We start from the raw sequence: 26,243 nt of genomic DNA on the forward strand, positions 1-26,243 counted from the left end.
CTGACCATTTCATACAGGATTCATAAACACATACCACACGTGCCCTCTCGTTACAACAAATCACTGATAACTTAGCTGTGATGATTAACAAACGTGTTGTGTGTATTCACCATGTTGCACTGATTATTTCATACAGGATTCATGAACACATACCACACGTGCCCTCTCGTTACAACAAATCACTGATAACTTAGCTGTGAAGATTAACAAACGTGTTGTGTGTATTCACCATGTTGCACTGATTATTTCATACAGGATTCATGAACACATACTACACGCGTACCTTGTCATGATAACAAATCATTGACTACTGAACAGTGTTTGCACTTATAAACTGCGGTCATCAAGACAGAAACTCGAAGGTGACCAATAAAGAACTGCATGGTTTCATCTGCGTGGACTATTTACCATGAACTTGACTACTACGTGACTTATATTATTAGAATTCTGCTTTCTATTTCATTTTTTAGGTTGCCTTGTAGTCAGTTTTTTGGTATTGTCAACCAATGCATCCTAATTCTACTGCTGGTAGACTGAATGGTTGGTTCTCTTCTAAATTTCTGAGTTCTCATCAATTTATTATTACTATTACCTAGTTTAATTCTATTCGTAAGACCAGTTATTTGATAAACTCTTACACATGTTTTCATTTTGTTCTTTATTAATCGTTCGGTTGTTTTTTTGGTCTTACCTATTTATTTGTTTTAAACTGGGGTTTGTATTTTAAATTTAGTATTTATTATCTTTGTGCGTTTTTATTTAGCTTGTACGAAATTTTGCCTAAGCACGTTAAGTGTACTAACACGGACCTAATACATACTGTATTTGTATATATTTTGTCATTCAAACATTATTCACTCTTTTATGTTCTCGGATGATTCCGACACAAATGGGATTGGCTTAAGTAAATATAATTTTCTGATTTAGGGTTGATTATTTATAGAAAGAGACTATTTAAACATTTAACATAGCACGTAAGTCTCTGTCTCATGGTAAAAGTTGGCTCTACAGGCGACTCTGTCCTCACACGCAAACCATGCCTAACAACTCTGAATTTTATAAATAGTCAAAAGAAAAAAATGTTAATTTCGGTTAAATTACTATGAGGTCTACTTTTATTCTACCTCTAAAATACATAGCTTTTCTTGGATTAAAACAATAATATCGCAAAAATAGAAACTACCCCCTGTTACAAAATTATATAAACAGTTTTTTTTGTACGTATTTATTGATTTTGTTTCCTTACTAAGAAAATGTGGGTAAACTGCAGCAGTATTACCACATTGGACAGTTTTCGTCAGTTTTTGCATTTCTTTCAAGGCAAATGATTTAAATTTTGTTACTACACAAATTACATAAACTATATAACTGTTCCAAAAATAAACTGTACAAATTTAGTTTTTAATTCTATCAGCTGTAAGGTTGCTTGGGCATTGTATTGCACTCAAATAAGAAAAGAATACACATCCAATACATTTGAATACAGTATATCACAACTGATACAATCAAATTTTGTTTTTGATTGGCCAAATTACGTATACTACGAATGTTTTGAAGATAAGGTTTCTTCACAATTTTCATGATAACTGCCATCTTACATCCGTCCAAAATGCCTTTGTCAAGTATTTAATACGGAATATAGTTTTTATTTTTTACCATTATTTACACTTTTAGTTCTTTGAGTAATATGATTACTAGCTATTGAAAAATGGAAACAATCTACTTTTAAATATTCACGCATCATAATATAGTAATAAATAAGTACAAGTTACATCAACCCATTATTAACTTGAGAGTTCAAGATGGAAACGCACAAGAGGTTTGCGTTTGTCCAGAAGTAGCCTACATCGTAGCGTAAATCTTAGTATCTGCTTGACTTCATTTTGTTTAGTACAAGTTACATCAACTCATTATTAACTTGAGAGTTCAAGATGGAAACGCACAAGAGGTTTGCGTTTGTCCAGAAGTAGCCTACATCGTAGCGTAAATCTTAGTATCTGCTTGACTTCATTTTGTTTAGTACAAGTTACATCAACTCATTATTAACTTGAGAGTTCAAGATGGAAACGCACAAGAGGTTTGCGTTTGTCCAGAAGTAGCCTACATCGTAGCGTAAATCTTAGTATCTGCTTGACTTCATTTTGTTTAGTACAAGTTACATCAACTCATTATTAACTTGAGAGTTCAAGATGGAAACGCACAAGAGGTTTGCGTTTGTCCAGAAGTAGCCTACATCGTAGCGTAAATCTTAGTATCTGCTTGACTTCATTTTGTTTAGTACAAGTTACATCAACTCATTATTAACTTGAGAGTTCAAGATGGAAACGCACAAGAGGTTTGCGTTTGTCCAGAAGTAGCCTACATCGTAGCGTAAATCTTAGTATCTGCTTGACTTCATTTTGTTTAGTACAAGTTACATCAACTCATTATTAACTTGTTTGTCCAGAAGTACATTGTAGCGTAAATCTTAGTATCTGCTTGACTTCATTTTGTTTAGAAATAATGAATGAATAAACAGTTAACAATGAATAAACAATAACATGTTTTATCTCTTTAATTTTCAGACGAGTTTCGCAGCCGAGTGGCTTGTGAGAACGAGGTGCTGCAGCTAACGTGTAATCCCAATACTCGCCTTGCGGTGTACTCCGCGAGCTTCGGTCGTACGGAGTACGAGAGCTTCGCCTGTCCGCAGCCTCAGGGCGTCAGAGAGGAGAGTGAGTATTACACTGGGCCCAATACACATCTTGATATATATTCGGTGAGCTTCACTCGTATATTGCACGAAGTTTTCGCTTGTCTGCAGTTCAGGTTGTCTAAGAAGAGAATGATCAGGCTACTGAACATGACTGGACCCAATACACGTCCGCCATATATCCGGTGAGCTTCAATCTTACAGAGTGCAAGATCTTCGCTTGTCTGCAGCACAGTGTGTCTGAGAAGAGAATGATCAGGATACTGAACATGACTGGACCCAATACACGTCCGCCATATATCCGGTGAGCTTCAATATTACAGAGTGCAAGATCTTCGCTTGTCTGCAGCTCAGTGTGTCTAAGAAGAGAATGATCAGGCTACTGAACATGACTGGACCCAATACACGTCCGCCATATATCCGGTGAGCTTCAATCATACTGAGTGCAAGATCTTCGCTTGTCTGCAGCACAGTGTGCCTGAGAAGATAATGATCGGGCTACTGAACATGACTGGACCCAATATCCGGTGAGCTTCTATCTTACAGAGTGCAAGATCTTCGCTTGTCTGCAGCTCAGTGTGTCTGAGAAGATAATGATCAGGCTACTGAACATGACTGGACCCAATACACGTCCGCCATATATCCGGTGAGCTTCAATCTTACAGAGTGCAAGATCTTCGCTTGTCAGCAGCTCAGTGTGTCTGAGAAGATAATGATCAGGCTACTGAACATGACTGGACCCAATATCCGGTGAGCTTCAATCTTACAGAGTGCAAGATCTTCGCTTGTCTGCAGCACAGTGTGTCTGAGAAAAGAATGATCAGGCTACTGAACATGACTGGACCCAATATCCGGTGAGCTTCAATCTTACAGAGTGCAAGATCTTCGCTTGTTTGCAGCACAGTGTGTCTGAGAAGAGAATGATCAGGCTACTGAACATGACTGGACCCAATGTCCGGTGAGCTTCAATCTTACAGAGTGCAAGATCTTCGCTTGTCTGCAGCACAGTGTGTCTGAGAAGATAATGATCAGGCTACTGAACATGACTGGACCCAATATCCGGTGAGCTTCAATCTTACAGAGTGAAATATCTTCGCTTGTCTGCAGCTCAGTGTGTCTGAGAAGATAATGATCAGGCTACTGAACATGACTGACCCAATACACGTCCGCCATATATCCGGTGAGCTTCAATCTTACAGAGTGCAAGATCTTCGCTTGTATGCAGCACAGTGTGTCTGAGAAGATAATGATCGGGCTACTGAACATGACTGGACCCAATATCCGGTGAGCTTCTATCTTACAGAGTGCAAGATCTTCGCTTGTCTGCAGCTCAGTGTGTCTGAGAAGATAATGATCAGGCTACTGAACATGACTGACCCAATACACGTCCGCCATATATCCGGTGAGCTTCAATCTTACAGAGTGCAAGATCTTCGCTTGTATGCAGCACAGTGTGTCTGAGAAGAGAATGATCAGGCTACTGAACATGACTGGACCCAATACACGTCCGCCATATATCCAAGATCTTCGCTTGTCTGCAGCACAGTGTGCCTGAGAAGATAATGATCGGGCTACTGAACATGACTGGACCCAATATCCGGTGAGCTTCTATCTTACAGAGTGCAAGATCTTCGCTTGTCTGCAGCTCAGTGTGTCTGAGAAGATAATGATCAGGCTACTGAACATGACTGGACCCAATACACGTCCGCCATATATCCGGTGAGCTTCAATCTTACAGAGTGCAAGATCTTCGCTTGTCAGCAGCTCAGTGTGTCTGAGAAGATAATGATCAGGCTACTGAACATGACTGGACCCAATATCCGGTGAGCTTCAATCTTACAGAGTGCAAGATCTTCGCTTGTATGCAGCACAGTGTGTCTGAGAAGAGAATGATCAGGCTACTGAACATGACTGGACCCAATATCCGGTGAGCTTCAATCTTACAGAGTGCAAGATCTTCGCTTGTCTGCAGCACAGTGTGTCTGAGAAGATAATGATCAGGCTACTGAACATGACTGGACCCAATACACGTCCGCCATATATCCGGTGAGCTTCAATCTTACAGAGTGCAAGATCTTCGCTTGTCTGCAGCACAGTGTGTCTGAGAAGATAATGATCAGGCTACTGAACATGACTGGACCCAATATCCGGTGAGCTTCTATCTTACAGAGTGCAAGATCTTCGCTTGTCTGCAGCTCAGTGTGTCTGAGAAGATAATGATCAGGCTACTGAACATGACTGGACCCAATACACGTCCGCCATATATATCCGGTGAGCTTCAATCTTACAGAGTGCAAGATCTTCGCTTGTATGCAGCACAGTGTGTCTGAGAAGAGAATGATCAGGCTACTGAACATGACTGGACCCAATATCCGGTGAGCTTCAATCTTACAGAGTGCAAGATCTTCGCTTGTCTGCAGCACAGTGTGCCTGAGAAGATAATGATCGGGCTACTGAACATGACTGGACCCAATATCCGGTGAGCTTCTATCTTACAGAGTGCAAGATCTTCGCTTGTCTGCAGCTCAGTGTGTCTGAGAAGATAATGATCAGGCTACTGAACATGACTGGACCCAATACACGTCCGCCATATATCCGGTGAGCTTCAATCTTACAGAGTGCAAGATCTTCGCTTGTCAGCAGCTCAGTGTGTCTGAGAAGATAATGATCAGGCTACTGAACATGACTGGACCCAATACACGTGAGCTTCAATCTTACAGAGTGCAAGATCTTCGCTTGTCTGCAGCACAGTGTGTCTGAGAAGAGAATGATCAGGCTACTGAACATGACTGGACGCAATACACGTCCGTCATATATCCGGTGAGCTTCAATCATACAGAGTGCAAGATCTTCGCTTGTCTGCAGCACAGTGTGCCTGAGAAGAGAATGATCAGGCTACTGAACATGACTGGACCCAATGTCCGGTGAGCTTCAATCTTACAGAGTGCAAGATCTTCGCTTGTATGCAGCACAGTGTGTCTGAGAAGAGAATGATCAGGCTACTGAACATGACTGGACCCAATACACGTCCGCCATATATCCAAGATCTTCGCTTGTCTGCAGCACAGTGTGTCTGAGAAGAGAATGATCAGGCTACTGAACATGACTGGACGCAATACACGTCCGTCATATATCCGGTGAGCTTCAATCATACAGAGTGCAAGATCTTCGCTTGTCTGCAGCACAGTGTGCCTGGGAGGAGAGTGAGTAGGTTACTCTATCTGAAGGGACCCCATGAAGGTTTGCTATGTATTCTTCAACATTTACTCGTACATAGCACGTGAGCTTCGCTTGTCTACAGCTCAGTGTGTCTGAGAGGAGAAAAATTTGAGAATTGTTTCAAGTGATTTGAATTGTATTTTTGTATTAATTTTGACAATTCGTTGTTTTGTATTCGAATTAAGACTTTATTTTTGCCAGAATGAAAATGGGGACCATTTTGAGCATTTACTTTGAGCTTAAAAAAGGTTGAGGTAAGATTTCAACATTAAGTTTAATTATTTTAAGTTTTATTTAGCACTGCTTAGTATTAAGAATACGTCTGAACAGATGAGTTAAGAAAAATAGTGTTTTAGCGTAACTTTTCAATAAACCTTGTTTCGCACTGGATTTAGATAGAGACCTCTAGTCTGTGGCGTTGTTCTTCTTTTATAAAGACCTTTACAATGAAGTGTCATTTGATGGGGTTTGCGTTTAAAAAGTTTTACTTGACCTCCCAACCCTCCAGACCAGGTTTTACCAGGGAACCAAGCTACAAGAACCCACGCCCAAATGTGTAAGCAGTTAACTGCTCCATACAAACCAAGCGTTACCAGGGAACAAGCTACAAGAACCCATGACCAAATTAATGTGTAAGCTGTTAAATGCTCCATACAGACCAAGCGTTACCAGGGAACCAAGCTACAAGATCCCACGACCAAATGTGTAAGCAGTTAACCGCTCCATACAGACCAATCGTTACCAGGGAACAAGCTACAAGAACCCACGACAAAATTAATGTGTAAGCAGTTAACCGCTCCATTTAGACCAAGCGTTACCAGGGAACCAAGCTACAAGAACCCACGACCAAATGTGTAAGCAGTTAACCGCTCCATACAGACCAATCGTTACCAGGGAACAAGCTACAAGAACCCACGACCAAATTAATGTGTAAGCAGTTAACCGCTCCATACAGACCAAGCGTTACCAGGGAACCAAGCTACAAGAACCCACGACCAAATGTGTAAGCAGTTAACCGCTCCATACAGACCAAGCGTTACCGGGGAACCAAGCTACAAGAAGCCACGACCAAATGTGTAAGCAGTTAACCGCTCCATACAGACCAAGCGTTACCAGGGAACCAAGCTACAAGAACCCACGACCAAATGTGTAAGCAGTTAACCGCTACATACAGACCAAGTGTTACCGGGGAACCAAGCTAAAAGAAACCACGACCAAATGTGTCAACAATTAACTGCTGCCACGCTCCGCTCGCCTGCCACGCGTTGAGGTCGCGAGGTGGCCAAGGTCATAGCAGCGAACACCTTAAAATTATACATTTTGCATATTACTTTTCAGATCCTGATTTCCGAGGGTAATATTAGTAGAACACAAAACAGATCTACGCCCTACAATAACGTAAACTAATTTATTAATTCTTTGTTTGTACAGCGTGTTTGGTGAGCTACGCGACAGAGACGGTAATGCAGATCTGCCACGGCAAACGCTCCTGCACTTTGTCTGCAGATTCTGCAACCTTCGGCAACCCCTGTCACCAACAATCCAGGATGTACCTGAAAGTTGTATATACTTGCGGTAAGTGGTAAGGGTATCAGTTCATCAGCTGAAATCCTCAAATTTTTGTAGTTTCAATGCCATGGCTGTTGGCACTTTGTCATGATCGTCAAGTAATATATTCCAAATCAATAGTTACGGTCCATACCATGAGTAGAGGCCAGAGATTCACATGTGCCTTTGTAATATTTCCAGCAAAATAACAGAAAATGAACAGTAGAAGTATCGTATTCAAGGGTCCGTCTCATAAAAACTAATGATATACAGCCAAGTAATTATATAATAAACTAAAAATATGATACTATACCTAGCCAAAACTGTTTATATTAACCCAACATGCTTTGGAACTAAAGTTCCATTACAAGGGAGTTAAAACATACAGTAAAAAGATCGTCGTAGGGTTTATTAAAAGTTAAACAGTCACAATGATTTCCAAATGTAAAAATAACACCTATACAAACACATGTAATTAAATATAAATAAAAACGACAAAACACACCATAATAGACCACATGATGACTGACTGTGGGTGTACCGCACATACACGATAACGACCGGGCTGACAGCGGTGTGTAGATGTTACGTTACAACGACGAAACACACGTCATGACTGACTGTGGGTGTACCGCACATACACGATAACGACCGGGCTGACAGCGGCGTGTAGATGTTACGTTACAACGACGAAACACGTCATGACTGACTGTGGGTGTACCGCACATACACGATAACGACCGGGCTGACAGCGGCGTGTAGATGTTACGTTACAACGACGAAAACACGTCATGACTGACTGTGGGTGTACCGCACATACACGATAACGACCGGGCTGACAACGGTGTGTAGATGTTACGTTACAACGACGAAACACGTCATGACTGACTGTGGGTGTACCGCACATACACGATAACGACCGGGCTGACAGCGGCGTGTAGATGTTACGTTACAACGACGAAACACACCATGACTGACTGTGGGTGTACCGCACATACACGATAACGACCGGGCTGACAGCGGCGTGTAGATGTTACGTTACAACGACGAAACACATCATGACTGACTGTGGGTGTACCGCACATACACGATAACGACAGGGCTGACAGCGGCGAGTAGATGTTACGTTACAAAGACGAAACACATCATGACTGACTGTGGGTGTACCGCACATACACGATAACGACCGGGCTGACAGCGGCGAGTAGATGTTACGTTACAAAGACAAAACACGTCATGACTGACTGTGGGTGTACCGCACATACACGATAACGACAGGGCTGACAGCGGCGAGTAGATGTTACGTTACAAAGACAAAACACGTCATGACTGACTGTAGGTGTACCGCACATACACGGTAACGACCGGGCTGACAGCGGCGTGTAGATGTTACGTTACAAAGACAAAACACATCATGACTGACTGTGGGTGTACCGCACATACACGATAACGACCGGGCTGACAGCGGCGAGTAGATGTTACGTTACAAAGACAAAACACATCATGACTGACTGTGGGTGTACCGCACATACACGATAACGACCGGGCTGACAACGGCGAGTAGATGTTACGTTACAAAGACGAAACACATCATGACTGACTGTGGGTGTACCGCACATACACGATAACGACAGGGCTGACAGCGGCGAGTAGATGTTACGTTACAAAGACGAAACACATCATGACTGACTGTGGGTGTACCGCACATACACGATAACGACAGGGCCGACAGCGGCGAGTAGATGTTACGTTACAAAGACGAAACACATCATGACTGACTGTGGGTGTACCGCACATACACGATAACGACAGGGCCGACAACGGCGAGTAGATGTTACGTTACAAAGACAAAACACATTATGACTGACTGTGGGTGTACCGCACATACACGATAACGACAGGGCTGACAGCGGCGAGTAGATGTTACGTTACAAAGACGAAAAACATAATGACTGACTGTGGGTGTACCGCACATACACGATAACGACAGGGCTGACAACGGTGTGTAGATGTTACGTTACAAAGGCAAAAACACATAATGACTGACTGTGGGTGTACCGCACATACACGATAACGACAGGGCCGACAACGGTGTGTAGATGTTACGTTACAAAGGCAAAACACATCATGACTGACTGTGGGTGTACCGCACACACACGATAACGACAGGGCTGTCAGTGGCGAGTAGATGTTACGTTACAAAGACAAAACACATCATGACTGACTGTGCGTGTACCGCACATACACGATAACGACCGGGCTGACAGCGGCGAGTAGATGTTACGTTACAAAGACAAAACACATCATGACTGACTGTGGGTGTACCGCACATACACGATAACGACATGGCCGACAGCGGCGAGTAGATGTTACGTTACAAAGACAAAACACATCATGACTGACTGTGGGTGTACCGCACATACACGATAACGACAGGGCCGACAGCGGCGAGTAGATGTTACGTTACAAAGACAAAACACATCATGACTGACTGTGGGTGTACCGCACATACACGATAACGACACGGCTGACAGCGGTGTGTAGATGTTACGTTACAAAGACAAAACACATCATGACTGACTGTGGGTGTACCGCACATACACGATAACGACAGGGCCGACAGCGGCGAGTAGATGTTACGTTACAAAGACAAAACACATCATGACTGACTGTGGGTGTACCGCACATACACGATAACGACCGGGCTGACAGCGGCGAGTAGATGTTACGTTACAAAGACAAAACACATCATGACTGACTGTGGGTGTACCGCACATACACGATAACGACAGGGCCGACAGCGGCGAGTAGATGTTACGTTACAAAGACAAAACACATCATGACTGACTGTGGGTATACCGCCCATACACGATACCGACAGGGCAATTAACGGCGAGTAGATGTTACGTTACAAAGACAAAACACATCATGACTGACTGTGGGTGTACCGCACATACACGATAACGACAGGGCTGACAGCGGTGTGTAGGTTTTGTTTTAGGTCAGGTTTTGCAGGTTAGGTTGCCCCAAATATGACTTACTCCCAGTATCAGAATGTCTCTGTAGTCAGGTGCATAGTTCACTGCTCAATGGTGAGCTTGCAGCATCACGGGCGCTGCGGAACAGCTCGGCTAACTGAAGCGCGTGTGTCTGTGAGCTCGTGATGAATACGAGTAAATTCACAGTTTAATGTATGCAGAATCACGGGCGCTGCGGAACAGCTCGGCTAACTGAAGCGCGTGTGTCTGTGAGCTCGTGATGAATACGAGTAAATTCACAGTTTAATGTATGCAGAATCACGGGCGCTGCGGAACAGCTCGGCTAACTGAAGCGCGTGTGTCTGTGAGCTAGTGATGAATACGAGTACATGCACAGTTTAATGTATGCAGAATCACGAGCGCCGCGGAACAGCTCGGCTAACTGAAGCGCGTGTGTCTGTGAGCTCGTGATGAATACGAGTACATGCACAGTTTAATGTATGCAGAATCACGGGCGCCGCGGAACAGCTCGGCTAACTGAAGCGCGTGTGTCTGTGAGCTAGTGATGAATACGAGTACATGCACAGTTTAATATATGCAGAATCACAGGCGCCGCGGAACAGCTCGGCTAACTGAAGCGCGTGTGTCTGTGAGCTCGTGATGAATACGAGTAAATTCACAGTTTAATGTATGCAGAATCACGGGCGCTGCGGAACAGCTCGGCTAACTGAAGCGCGTGTGTCTGTGAGCTCGTGATGAATACGAGTAAATGCACAGTTTAATGTATGCAGAATCACGGGCGCTGCGGAACAGCTCGGCTAACTGAAGCGCGTGTGTCTGTGAGCTCGTGATGAATACGAGTACATGCACAGTTTAATGTATGCAGAATCACGGGCGCTGCGGAACAGCTCGGCTAACTGAAGCGCGTGTGTCTGTGAGCTCGTGATGAATACGAGTAAATTCACAGTTTAATATATGCAGAATCACGGGCGCTGCGGAACAGCTCGGCTAACTGAAGCGCGTGTGTCTGTGAGCTCGTGATGAATACGAGTACATGTACAGTTTAATGTATGCAGAATCACGGGCGCTGCGGAACAGCTCGGCTAACTGAAGCGCGTGTGTCTGTGAGCTAGTGATGAATACGAGTACATGCACAGTTTAATGTATGCAGAATCACGGGCGCTGCGGAACAGCTCGGCTAACTGAAGCGCGTGTGTCTGTGAGCTCGTGATGAATACGAGTACATGCACAGTTTAATGTATGCAGATTCACGGGCGCTGCGGAACAGCTCGGCTAACTGAAGCGCGTGTGTCTGTGAGCTCGTGATGAATACGAGTACATGTACAGTTTAATGTATGCAGAATCACGGGCGCTGTGGAACAGCTCGGCTAACTGAAGCGCGTGTGTCTGTGAGCTCGTGATGAATACGAGTACATGCACAGTGTAATGTATGCAGAATCACGGGCGCTGTGGAACAGCTCGGCTAACTGAAGCGCGTGTGTCTGTGAGCTCGTGATGAATACGAGTACATGCACAGTTTAATGTATGCAGAATCACGAGCGCTGCGGAACAGCTCGGCTAACTGAAGCGCGTGTGTCTGTGAGCTCGTGATGAATACGAGTACATGCACAGTTTAATGTATGCAGAATCACGGGCGCTGCGGAACAGCTCGGCTAACTGAAGCGCGTGTGTCTGTGAGCTCGTGATGAATACGAGTACATGCACAGTTTAATGTATGCAGAATCACGGGCGCTGCGGAACAGCTCGGCTAACTGAAGCGCGTGTGTCTGTGAGCTCGTGATGAATACGAGTACATGTACAGTTTAATGTATGCAGAATCACGGGCGCTGCGGAGCAGTTTTGTTCCACACACTCGCCATATTTTAACCCTTGCAAGCAAACTTCCTTGGTGGAGGGAAGATCATCACGTATTTATGGCCGTTGCGCTTGGCAACAGATTTATACTTAGGATGTGGTTTACTTACATAATTAATAATCGTAAAATCGCATTATTCTAGTGCTTTTGTTTCCTTATAAAATTAAATTTACACTCAAATTGATTTACGGAAGTTATAAATTGATGTATTGTGAAAATCAATAACAAATATATATCCATATAAAATAGACTATATAAAAATTTTTTTGTGTAATAATATTGTTTGGTAGTTACATGCATACTGTAATGTGCTCGTACATACAGAATCCAAGTGATTTCTGCTATCACGCGAATACTAGTGAATGATTAATGCACATTTTATTCAGAACAAAATATTCTCAACATTTTAAAAACTTTAATTCATGAAAGTTTGTAAATAAAATCTTCAATTCAATTATATCATATAATAAGATTGGAAAGGGAATGTACGTACTAATCTTAACTACGTCCTAAACTAAGGAAGTCCACTAATTCTTCATACATGACTCTTTTATTCATTGTCTTAATTACCTTTGAGTTTATCAGAATGTAAAATAAATATTAATAATCATATTAAATATTTTACTGACTTAACAACCGATGATCTTTACAAATTCTATATGTTAAATAAGTGAGGTAAAATATTTACGACCTAATGTTGTACTTAGGAAGGTTGTAGTCTAATATTAATATTTATATACATTGAGTTAGATAGGTCTTTCTTTGATAGGTCCGAGAATGTAGAATAATAATTGTTGCTTACGTTTTTCGGATGCTGTATGAAACTAGCAGTTGCCCGCGGCTTCGCACGCAATTTCCTGTTGAAAAACAGTTAACTATATTCACGTATTCTTTTTGTATCACAATCTAAACTCTCCTGAGATAATTAATAGTCATTCCTTCGTGAGCCTCTTGGACGCATTATGAAGGTATGCACCATATTTCCTGCCTCTATCTTTTGTGGTTTTTGCTAAGTTTTTGCATAAGTTATTCAGTACAATTAATTTATATGGATGCATCTCGATGGACTAATTTGGTTATAAAGAATCAAATTCGGTCTGTTAAAATTAATTTTCTGTGTAAGATAATACCAGTATTGTTGTGGAGTTTTCCTTATGTTCCGATCAAGAAAATGTATCAACGAATACGAATTTCGATCATAAAGCGTCTTCTTTTGGCTCTTTTCATTTACCTTCGAACTAACCAAATTCGATTACCTTATGTGCAAACATTTACGGCTACAAAGCGATAGTACAACCTACAAAACCACAACAAACAAAGTACAAACTAGGAGGTTGTTTTATAACCGCGTTTATTAGTAATTTCTTGCATTACATAGTTTATTGATTATTGGTGCAATCTAAATTTAAAATTAGGTAATAACTTAGTCTATGAAATTCGAATTACACTACTGATCAAGCACTTTTCAATAATAATTTTCTACATTTTAAATGCAAAAAAAATGTTCTGCCTCTTTGATGTGGTCCACCCGACCTACTTGGAGTGGGCTCACAGCAAAACAATTTCAGATTTTTTTCCAACATTAATTTTGGGCCTTGCAAGCATATTATTTAATTGTAGGTCTCTTAAATAATATTGAGTGGTCTGGATAATAGTTTCTCAATTAAGGCTGAGTTTATTAAAAATTTCATAGCAAATTTTCATAACTCTATTGAATTTGTGCAAACAAGGATAACATTTTGTTATAAATTTAGGATCATTTGGAAGTGACTTGGAATATTTGTAACCTTTTTTGGGTTGTCTGAGCTGCCGGTTCAAAAGGTTTTTAGGGTATCCCCTGTTAGAAAGAGCTTTATTAAGTTTGTTTTTGTAAATTTTGAAATCTGAAGCGTTTGTACATAAGAATTTGGCTCTTATAGAAAGACTTTTGGTTTGGACTTTTTGACTTGAAAACATCGACATCCAAAAAAAGAGACGATTTTGTGATTAGTATTCCAATTAAATTTAAGACATGAAAAGTTATTTAAACTATCAAGGAAATGTTGAAGTTTTCATATCCCATGATTCCAGGCTACAAAAATGTCGTCTATAAATCTGAGCCACAATAGAGGAAGGAGATGTTGTGCCAACCGAGTACCCATCGCCGTTCCTTTAATTTGGAGATAATTCTGATCCACGAATTTGAAATTGTTCATTGGTAAAGTCAAATGAATGAGTGAGGTTAGAAAGTTTGTTGAAGGTTTAGTGTTATTTGGCCTTGTTTCAAGAAAATGTGTGGCGGCATCTTATATATATATATATATATATATATATAAAGATAGTTAATATCAGAAGTGATATTTAACTTACATATTTTGAAATGAGGTATGTCGGAAATTATAATGTGAAATTTTGAAATATATGACCATGTCCTCTGTCCGCAGTTCCCCGTAGCGTGCTGAGGGAACAGTACGAGGAACGCCCGGAGAAAGACGAAACACTGGAACCGGACCAGGACATAGACACATACGACGTGGTGGACGACGCGCTCCGGGAGGGCAGCGTGTACTCGGCCTCCCCCAACTTGGGGGGCTCTCGGACTGGGGGGGCCAACAACATAACGGGGGGGCCTTCCGAGTCTCCCCCTAAGTACCACATTGCAGACCCACAGCCTAGAGGTAAGGCGGCATGATGTCATAGCAGTGTGCTTTATTCTACATTTTTTTATACTTTCAAACCTACACAGACAGTCCGTTGCCGTGAAAGTGTCATAGTAATTATTATTCTACTGTTGTAAATACTGCAGTCCTCACACTGGTGTGCATACTGTATTGTATAATGTTATACTCCTAAACCTACACAGACAGTCCGTTGCCGTGAAAGTGTCATAGAATTATTATTCTACTGTTGTAAATACTGCAGTCCTCACACTGGTGTGCATACTGTATTGTATAATGTTATACTCCTAAACCTACACAGACAGTCCGTTGCCGTGAAAGTGTCATAGAATTATTATTCTACTGTTGTAAATACTGCAGTCCTCACACTGGTGTGCATACTGTATTGTATAATGTTATACTCCTAAACCTACACAGACAGTCCGTTGCCGTGAAAGTGTCATAGTAATTATTATTCTACTGTTGTAAATACTGCAGTCCTCACACTGGTGTGCATACTGTATTGTATAATGTTATACTCCTAAACCCACACAGACAGTCCGTTGCCGTGAAAGTGTCATAGAATTATTATTCTACTGTTGTAAATACTGCAGTCCTCACACTGGTGTGCATACTGTATTGTATAATGTTATACTCCTAAACCTACACAGACAGTCCGTTGCCGTGAAAGTGTCATAGAATTATTATTCTACTGTTGTAAATACTGCAGTCCTCACACTGGTGTGCATACTGTATTGTATAATGTTATACTCCTAAACCTACACAGAGAGTCCGTTGCCGTGAAAGTGTCATAGCATTATTATTCTACTGTTGTAAATACTGCAGTCCTCACACTGGTGTGCATACTGTATTGTATAATGTTATACTCCTAAACCTACACAGACAGTCCGTTGCCGTGAAAGTGTTATAGTAATTACTATTCTACTGTTGTAAATACTGCAGTCCCCACACTGGTGTGCATACTGTATTGTATAATGTTATACTCCTAAACCTACACAGACAGTCCGTTGCCGTGAAAGTGTCATAGAATTACTATTCTACTGTTGTAAATACTGCAGTCCCTCACACTGGTGTGCATACTGTATTGTATAATGTTATACTCCTAAACCTACACAGACAGTCCGTTGCCGTGAAAGTGTCATAGAATTATTATTCTACTGTTGTAAATACTGCAGTCCTCACACTGGTGTGCATACTGTATTGTATAATGTTATACTCCTAAACCTACACAGACAGTCCGTTGCCGTGAAAGTGTCATAGAATTATTATTCTACTGTTGTAAATACTGCAGTCCTCACACTGGTGTGCATACTGTATTGTATAATGTTATACTCCTAAACCTACACAGACAGTCCGTTGCCGTGTAAGTGTCATAGTAATTATTATTTTGTAAATACTTGAGTCAATACTGGATAATAAGGGTTAGTATATGTATATATATATATATATATATATATATATATATATAATATAAAATATATATATAACATATATATATGTTTTATATATATAACATATATATATATATAAAACATTACAAATTAAATTTTAGGCATTGCAATTTTGTAGGTTTGAATTTCTTGTTAGTCACATAGGCTAAGGCTCAGAAAAATGTGTGAATATCTTTCATCAATATTTCTTACATTATTAACAATTCCTTTGCGTAATTTCCACAGGTCTGCAATTGTGAGTAAAATTAAACTCATCTCGTTTATTTAGACATATTGCAATATTTTTAAATCATCCCAGTAACAAGAAAATTTAAAAACTCGTCTTTCTTCAAAGTGTGTTAATAAAGATGGATAATCTGAAATGATACAGGATTTCGGACATTTGCCATCGTTATATGTTACAAAACAGTGTTAAAAAAAATTAATTAGTTACAGTTCTGGAGTAAAAGATTAAGAAAATGATAATGTAAAAGTTGCGAATTCAAAACTCTTATATAAGATATTAGGCTCTGAAGGAAAAGTACAATTTTACAAATTCTATAATCTATGAGACAACTTTTAGGCCTCTTAATCCCACGCTTAATGTTAAGCTGGTGAAGCAGTGATATATGCCCGATGTTAATGTAAGGATTATTGCCCTGAAAAGGCAAACCATAACAAAATTTAGGTGGTTCTGGAACCGGTTCAATGTCCAGGTACCTGTCTGCATAGTGTATAACGTAGAGTATAGTCTGTGGTGGTTCGGGAACCGGTTCAATGTCCAGGTACCTGTCTGCATAGTGTATAACGTAGAGTATAGTCTGTGGTGGTTCGGGAACCGGTTCAATGTCCAGGTACCTGTCTGCATAGTGTATAACGTAGAGTATAGTCTGTGGTGGTTCGGGAACCGGTTCATTGTCCAGGTACCTGTCTGCATAGTGTATAACGTAGAGTATAGTCTTTGGTTGTTCAGGAACCGGTTCATTGTCCAGGTAACTGTCTGCATATCATATAACCTAGTATATAGTCTTTGGTTGTTCAGGAACCGGTTCATTGTCCAGGTACCTGTCTGCATAGTGTATAACGTAGAGTATAGTCTGTGGTGGGTCGGGAACCGGTTCATTGTCCAGGTACTTGTCTGCATATTATTTAACCTAGTAAATAGTCTATGGTTGTTCAGGAACCGGTTCATTTTCCAGGTACCTGTCTACATAGTGTATAACGTAGAGTATAGTCCGTGGTTGTTCGGGAACCGGTTTATTGTCAACATACCTGTATCCATAGTATATAACGTAGAGTATAGTCTGTGGTGGTTCGGGAACCGGTTCATTTTCCAGGTACCTGTCTGCATATTATTTAACCTAGTGTATAGTCTATGGTTGTTCAGGAACCGGTTCATTTTCCTGGTACCTGTCTACATAGTGTGTAACGTAGAGTATAGTCTGTTGTGGTTCGGGAACCGGTTCATTGTCCAGGTACCTGTCTGCATAGTGTATAACGTAGAGTGTAGTCCGTGGTTGTTCGGGAACCGGTTTATTGTCAACATACCTGTATCTATAGTATATAACGTAGAGTATAGTCTGTGGTTGTTCAGGAACCGGTTCATTTTCCAGGTACCTGTCTACATAGTGTATAACGTAGAGTGTAGTCCTTGGTTGATCGGGAACCGGTTTATTGTCAACATACCTGTCTCCATATTGTATAACGTAGAGTGTAGTCCGTGGTTGTTCGGGAACCGGTTTATTGTCAACATACCTGTATCCATAGTATATAACGTAGAGTATAGTCTTTGGTTGTTCAGGAACCGGTTCATTTTCCAGGTACCTGTCTACATAGTGTATAACGTAGAGTGTAGTCCTGGGTTGATCGGGAACCGGTTTATTGTCAACATACCTGTCTCCATAGTATATAACGTAGAGTATAGTCTGTGGTTGTTCGGGAAACGTTCCATTGGCCAGGTACCTGTCTGCATAATTATATAACCTAGTGTATAGTCTGTGGTTGTTCGGGAACCGGTTCAATGTCCAGGTACCTGTCTGCATATTATATAACCTAGTATATAGTCTGTGGATGTTCGGGAACCGGTTCATTGTCCAGGTACCTGTCTGCATATTATTTAACCTAGTGTATAGTCTGTGGTTGTTCGGGAACCGGTTCATTGTCCAGGTACCTGCCTGCATATTATATAACCTAGTGTATAGCCTGTGATGTTTGCACCTCCTAGCAGCGTCTTGTAAAGTGTGGTTTGTAGCTTGCTCCCCCCTCCACACCCCCACTCCCTTCACCCCCTGCGGCTTCACGCTTCAGCACCTAACTACACGCTAAGCCCTCACAAAGCTTCCGACACAACTTCACTTGTAAACACTTCCTTATTCATCCGGCCAAGTTCAGGACGAGACGATTCCTTCTGAACGAGGAAAAGTTTGCTCGCCCTGACAAAGTGAAAATACGGAGAGCGGAATTCGTCGTTACGACGCGACGCCTCTCTGTTGTGTTCGAATGTCAAAGAAACATTCGCGCAGAACTGATGGTTGAAAAGCTCTGTGAATTTGAGCATATTTACATTACCAACGAACACACTCAACAGTTTTAGATGAAGTCGTAAAATGCCGTAATGAGATTTGGCAAAGTTCTTTTTACGTCAATTAGTTACAGTAACATCTAAACCAGAAGATGCTTTTCTTTGAGTGATTCAATAAAGTATTTCAGATCTCTTTAGTTAAGTTAACGATCTCAGTGTCGAAACTTACTGTCTAGAAGAATTTTACTCCTCCTAATATTTTGAAATTTATTAATTATTTTCGTACTACATAAAATATTTCAAATTTAAAATGGTACCTTTCGTTACGGTATATATTTTATTGAGGATTAGAAAATTGTTATTAAATTTAAACGTCGCGCATAAATCACGTGACATTATCTACTCGTACATTAGCCGCCATCAATATCCCGCCTCATTAACAGAAGCCCGGCTAGTTTGTGTAAATAACAGTAGAGTAGCTGTGTGTGTTTGCCGTGCACTGACGTAACTATATATCTGATGTGTGTAGGGCGGTTGACGTCGTCGCTCCCCCCTCTCGTGCCCCCCCGCCATCACACTGACCTGGTCCAGGGGGACTCTGGGCCGGAGCAAGTTACAAACTGCACAGTCACTCCGTACTACAACGAGAAAACTAGAGTCATCGGGTTCATATCCGAGTGGATCCACACTTACAATTTCCTCTCCAGTAAGTCAGTCGAATTTGTCGCTACGAAGAAACCCCACCAAGAACTCGATATCAGGATGTAGCTAGGTAGCAGAGACGTAACTGTTCGTGTAAACAAAATTTATGGCTACGATTTCCCATAACAAACCTATAGGAGGAAACGGTTTTTTCGTAGCGACAAAATTGACCAAAACTTTAACAAGCACTTTTTAAGTATACACCTCTATACATATATTTACTTTAAGAATGTAAAATGTTGTTAGTATTACTATTTATAACCATTTGTTTCCAATACGTAATAGATACGTAATAATAGTTATTACATTATGCTGTTTGTGATAAATAAATAATTGGGCTAAGACTAATAGATAATAGTAAATTATATAAAAAATATTCCTAATATTATCGTGACTGTTTAATGTAAAGGATCGACGAGTTGTAATAAATAACAAGAATTTAAATGATAAAAGAATTTAAATACACAAAAACGAATGTACAAGGTTTAGAAGAATACTTTAAATCTATTTCTAGAGATTCAATCTTGAAAACGATGATTTAGATATATCACGACATGTTACGTTTACCACGACAAGTATAAAACACCCTGCAGCCCCAATATTACATCAGAATACCAAGAAGAGGGACACCGCTAGAGTTATGAGCTAAGACTGTGATGTCAAGACAAGGATGAAACGCTGCACAATTCTCGTGTTGGTGTTACGTAAAACATTTGTCAAAGAGGACTAAGTGAGTCAGTCTATTAAGCGGCCCACTACGTGACTACTGTTCATTGTTAGTGGAGTGTGATGAGCTAAGACTGTGATGTCAAGACAAGGATGAAACGCTGCACAATTCTCGTGTTGGTGTTACGTAAAACATTTGTCAAAGAGGACTAAGTGAGTTAGTCTAATAAGCGGCCCACTACGTGACGACTGTTCATTGTTAGTGAAGTGTGATGAGCTAAGGCTGTGATGTCAAGACGAGGATCGTGTTGGTGTTACTTAAAACAATTGTCAAAGAGGACTAAGTGAGTTAGTCTAATAAGCGGCCCACTACGTGACGACTGTTCATTGTTAGTGAAGTGTAATAAGCTAAGGCTGTGATGTCAAGACGAGGATGAAACGCTACAATTCTCGTGTTGGTGTTACTTAAAACATTTCTAAAAGAGTACTAAGTGAGTTAGTCTAATAAGCGGCCCACTTCGTGACTACTGTTCATTGTTAGTGAAGTGTTATGAGCTAAGACTGTGATGTCAAGACGAGGATGAAACGCTGCAATTCTCGTGTTGGTGTTACTTAAAACATTTGTCAAAGAGGACTAAGTGAGTTAGTCTAATAAGCGGCCCACTACGTGACTACTGTTCATTGTTAGTGAAGTGTTATGAGCTAAGACTGTGATGTCAAGACGAGGATGAAACGCTACAATTCTCGTGTTGGTGATACTTAAAACATTTGTCAAAGAGTACTAAGTGAGTTAGTATAATAAGCGGCCCACTACGTGACGACTGTTCATTGTTAGTGAAGTGTTATGAGCTAAGACTGTGATGTCAAGACGAGGATGAAACGCTGCAATTCTCGTGTTGGTGTTACTTACAACAAATTTGTCAAAGAGGACTAAGTGAGTTAGTATAATAAGCGGCCCACTACGTGACTACTGTTCATTGTTAGTGAAGTGTTATGAGCTAAGACTGTGATGTCAAGACGAGGATGAAACGATGCAATTCTCGTGTTGGTGTTACTTAAAACATTTGTTAAAGAGGACTAAGTGAGTCAGTCTAATAAGCGGCCCACTACGTGACTACTGTTCATTGTTAGTGAAGTGTTATCAGCTAAGACTGTGATGTCAAGACCAGGATAAAACACTGCAATTCTCGTTTTGGTGTTACTTAAAACATTTGACAAAGAGGGCTAAGTGAGTTAGTCTAATAAGCCCACTACGTGACTACTGTTCATTGTTAGTGGAGTGTGATGAGCTAAGACTGTGATGTCAAGACAAGGATGAAACGCTGCACAATTCTCGTGTTTGTGTTTCTTAAAACATTTGTCAAAGAGGGCTAAGTGTGTTAGTTTAATAAGCGGCCCACTACGTGACTACTGTTCATTGTTAGTGGAGTGTGATGAGCTAAGACTGTGATGTCAAGACAAGGATGAAACGCTGCACAATTCTTGTGTTGGTGTTACTTAAAACATTTGTCAAAGAGGGCTAAGTGTGTTAGTCTAATAAGCGGCCCACTACGTGACTACTGTTCATTGTTAGTGGAGTGTGATGAGCTAAGACTGTGATGTCAAGACGAGGATGAAACGCTGCACAATTCTCGTATTCGTGTTTCTTAAAACATTTGTCAAAGAGGGCTAAGTGTGTTAGTCTAATAAGCGGCCCACTACGTGACTACTGTTCATTGTTAGTGGAGTGTGATGAGCTAAGACTGTGATGTCAAGACAAGGATGAAACGCTGCACAATTCTCGTGTTGGTGTTACTTAAAACATTTGTTAAAGAGGGCTAAGTGAGTTAGTCTAATAAGCGGCCCACTACGTGACTACTGTTCATTGTTAGTGAAGTGTTATGAGCTAAGACTGTGATGTCAAGACGAGGAGGAAACGCTGCACAATTCTCGTGTTGGTGTTACTTATAACATTTGTTAAAGAGCGCTAAGTGAGTTAATCTAATAAGCGGCCCACTACGTGACTACTGTTCATTGTTAGTGAAGAGTTATGAGCTAAGACTGTGATGTCAAGACAAGGATTAAACGCTGCACAATTCTCGTGTTGGTGTTACTTATAACATTTGTTAAAGAGCGCTAAGTGAGTTAATCTAATAAGCGGCCCACTACGTGACTACTGTTCATTGTTAGTGAAGTGTTATGAGCTAAGACTGTGATGTCTAGACGAGTAGGAAACGCTGCACAATTTTCGTGTTGGTGTTACTTAAAACATTTGTCAAAGAGGGCTAAGTGAGTTAGTTTAATAAGCGGCCCACTACGTGACTATTGTTCATTGTTAGTGGAGTGTGATGAGCTAAGACTGTGATGTCAAGACGAGGATGAAACGCTGCACAATTCTCGTAATAGTGTCACTTAAAACATTTGTCAAAGAGGGCTAAGTGAGTTATTCGAATAAGCGGCCCACTACGTGACTACTGTTCATTGTTAGTGAAGTGTTATGAGCTAAGACTGTGATGTCAAGACGAGGAGGAAACGCTGCACAATTCTCGTGTTGGTGTTACTTATAACATTTGTTAAAGAGCGCTAAGTGAGTTAATCTAATAAGCGGCCCACTACGTGACTACTGTTCATTGTTAGTGAAGAGTTATGAGCTAAGACTGTGATGTCAAGACAAGGATTAAACGCTGCACAATTCTCGTGTTGGTGTTACTTATAACATTTGTTAAAGAGCGCTAAGTGAGTTAATCTAATAAGCGGCCCACTACGTGACTACTGTTCATTGTTAGTGAAGTGTTATGAGCTAAGACTGTGATGTCAAGACGAGGAGGAAACGCTGCACAATTTTCGTGTTGGTGTTACTTAAAACATTTGTCAAAGAGGGCTAAGTGAGTTAGTTTAATAAGCGGCCCACTACGTGACTATTGTTCATTGTTAGTGGAGTGTGATGAGCTAAGACTGTGATGTCAAGACGAGGATGAAACGCTGCACAATTCTCGTAATAGTGTCACTTAAAACATTTGTCAAAGAGGGCTAAGTGAGTTATTCGAATAAGCGGCCCACTACGTGACTACTGTTCATTGTTAGTGAAGTGTTATGAGCTAAGACTGTAATGTCAAGACGAGGATGAAACGCTGCACAATTCTCGTGTTGGTGTTACTTAAAACATTTGTCAAAGAGGACTAAGTGAGTTAGTCGAATAAGCGGCCCACTACGTGACTACTGTTCATTGTTAGTGAAGTGTTATGAGCTAAGACTGTGATGTCAAGACGAGGATGAAACGCTGCACAATTCTCTTGTTTGTGTTACTTAAAACATTTGTCAAAGAGGACTAAGTGAGTCAGTCTAATAAGCGGCCCACTACGTGACTACTGTTCATCGTTAGTGAAGTGTTATGAGCTAAGACTGTGATGTCAAGACGAGGATGAAACGCTGCACAATTCTTGTGTTGGTGTTACTTAAAACATTTGTCAAAGAGGACTAAGTGAGTCAGTCTAATAAGCGGCACACTACGTGACTACTGTTCATTGTTAGTGAAGTGTTATGAGCTAAGACTGTGATGTCAAGACGAGGAGGAAACGCTGCACAATTCTCGTGTTGGTGTTACTTAAAACATTTGTCAAAGAGGGCTAAGTGAGTTAGTTTAATAAGCGGCCCACTACGTGACTATTGTTCTTTGTTAGTGGAGTGTGATGAGCTAAGACTGTGATGTCAAGACAAGGATGAAACGCTACACAATTCTCGTGTTGGTGTTACTTAAAACATTTGTCAAAGAGGACTAAGTGAGTTAGTCTAATAAGCGGCCCACTATGTGACTACTGTTCATTGTTAGTGAAGTGTTATGAGCTAAGACTGTGATGTCAAGACGAGGATGAAACGCTGCACAATTCTCGTGTTGGTGTTACTTACAATATTTGTCAAAGAGGACTAAGTGAGTTAGTTTAATAAAGTGTTTCACCACGTGGTGTCTGTACTTTGTATAACCAGGACCTGCTTTAGTTTGTTAGACAAGTTATTTGTTTTAGTTGTAATCCTTTCTTTTCAAAGTTGTTAGTATTTTAGGTTATACTTTTAAAGACATTTTATTTTTATTCTTTCATTAATATAGCTTTTATGTAACGATATGTAAATATAAGAAAGAACTCTTCTCAGCACTCTGACCTGTAGTCTTGCTGGGAATTTCCATAGTAATAATAAGCTTTGTTTTTCTTGTATATTCTAAAGTATGTGGAATAAAGTGATTTGATTTGATTTGATTTGTTCCACGTGAGCGCTTTCGAAACCTTGTATTCTTTATCATTCAGAATTGTTCCACAAACTGTGGCAGTATAATCTCAATAATTAAACTTATTCTAAAAGTTCTTTAAAAATAATTTAATTTTAATTCTTACCTTACTAGTCACAGTATATTAGTACTTACACCAACTATAATAAATCTCTTTCATGAGAATTTATCACATAAAGAGATGTTAAGTGTTATAAATGTAGCATTATGTTTTTAAAAGTAATTATTAAATTCACGGTGATACGTAAATTGGTGTTTCTTAAACTTGGACGTTAAGAAAGTGTCTCTGCAAACTTGACACACAAATCAGTTTATGAAATGAGATAAATAGACTGTGAGCATGGTAGTCTTAAACTCATGTACAATAAGCCGTACAGTTAATAGTTACGTACTGTTATAGTATTCGTGAAGAGGAGAATCTGAAGTCTTACATAAACATAAATACAAGTTATATACACTCTTAAATCGAATTACTCTAATATGTGTTAAAGAATGAAATCGTCTCAATCAAAAACAAATAATATATTATTATTCCATTAATATACCTAACCTGAGACCTCTACAATGAAGCATATTTATTACCAATACATAGAGTTATGTGTCTCTGAAACACAATAAAAAGTGTAGAATCCCAACAGCACTAAATATGTATAGAACAGGCATAATGCAAGGATACTACAAGGTATAGTTGTATATGTATACAACTATACACATAAGACTACCAATTACAACATGGGTGGATTTTTAGCATCTTATTCCGTATGAAAGCCTGATACACAAGCCCTAATAATCTGACATCGCAAAACATGAATATTGAGAATCTAGCTCAATGATTACTTCCACTCTTTAAATCTGTTATTATGTCTGACATACATATCATTGTTGGTCTAAGACAAGAGAAGGAGAACAGAGAGAAACTCATCCTGTACCTCTCTGTGAGTGCAAGTGCTGGTCTCTTGTCGCTGCTGGTCCTGGTGATCGTCTGAAGGCTCTTGGCTCCTCTATATAGTACGTTCAATTGGTTCGACAATTGAAACTGACCTGTTACTGCTTATTTATTTCAGAGAACAGAGAGAAACTCATCCTGTACCTCTCTGTGAGTGTGAGTGCTGGTCTCTTGTCGCTGCTGGTCCTGGTGATCGTCTGAAGGCTCTTGGCTCCTCTACATAGTACGTTCAATTGGTTCGAGAATTGAAACTGACCTGTTACTGCTTATTTATTTCAGAGAACAGAGAGAAACTCATCCTGTACCTCTCTGTGAGTGTGAGTGCTGGTCTCTTGTCGCTGCTGGTCCTGGTGATCGTCTGAAGGCTCTTGGCTCCTCTACATAGTACGTTCAATTGGTTCGAGAATTGAAACTGACCTGTTACTGCTTATTTATTTCAGAGAACAGAGAGAAACTCATCCTGTACCTCTCTGTGAGTGTGAGTGCTGGTCTCTTGTCGCTGCTGGTCCTGGTGATCAGCCGACTGCTGTGGCAGCGCAGAAGAAGACATGTTGCAGCTAACACCACTCTACCCAACTACGCTGACGACTTGAGTGAGGTAGATACGGACATTGACCTGACTGCGCCGGCGACGATCACCATCCTGTCCAGCCCTCTGCCGCCCGGAGAGGTCTGTTCTGTAAACATCAAGGGCATTTTATTTGTTCCTTTAAACGTGAATTTAAAAATGGGTAAATGAATTTACTA

General features: G+C 40.6%; 1 protein-coding gene across 1 annotated transcript in view; it reads left to right on the forward strand.

Annotated features, from left to right (window-relative positions):
• LOC124361376 (protein eva-1-like) overlaps positions 1-26,243 on the forward strand; it is a 46,773-nt gene that overhangs the window by 17,943 nt on the left and 2,587 nt on the right. The window contains exons 6-10 of the mRNA XM_046815423.1: positions 2,565-2,714; positions 7,343-7,486; positions 14,737-14,970; positions 19,451-19,627; positions 25,937-26,166. Of these exons, the coding sequence (XP_046671379.1) occupies positions 2,565-2,714; positions 7,343-7,486; positions 14,737-14,970; positions 19,451-19,627; positions 25,937-26,166 (935 nt within the window). The remainder of the gene's footprint in view (positions 1-2,564; positions 2,715-7,342; positions 7,487-14,736; positions 14,971-19,450; positions 19,628-25,936; positions 26,167-26,243) is intronic.

Source organism: Homalodisca vitripennis, chromosome 4 (genome assembly GCF_021130785.1).
Source record: "Homalodisca vitripennis isolate AUS2020 chromosome 4, UT_GWSS_2.1, whole genome shotgun sequence".
Lineage (NCBI taxonomy): Eukaryota > Metazoa > Arthropoda > Insecta > Hemiptera > Cicadellidae > Homalodisca > Homalodisca vitripennis.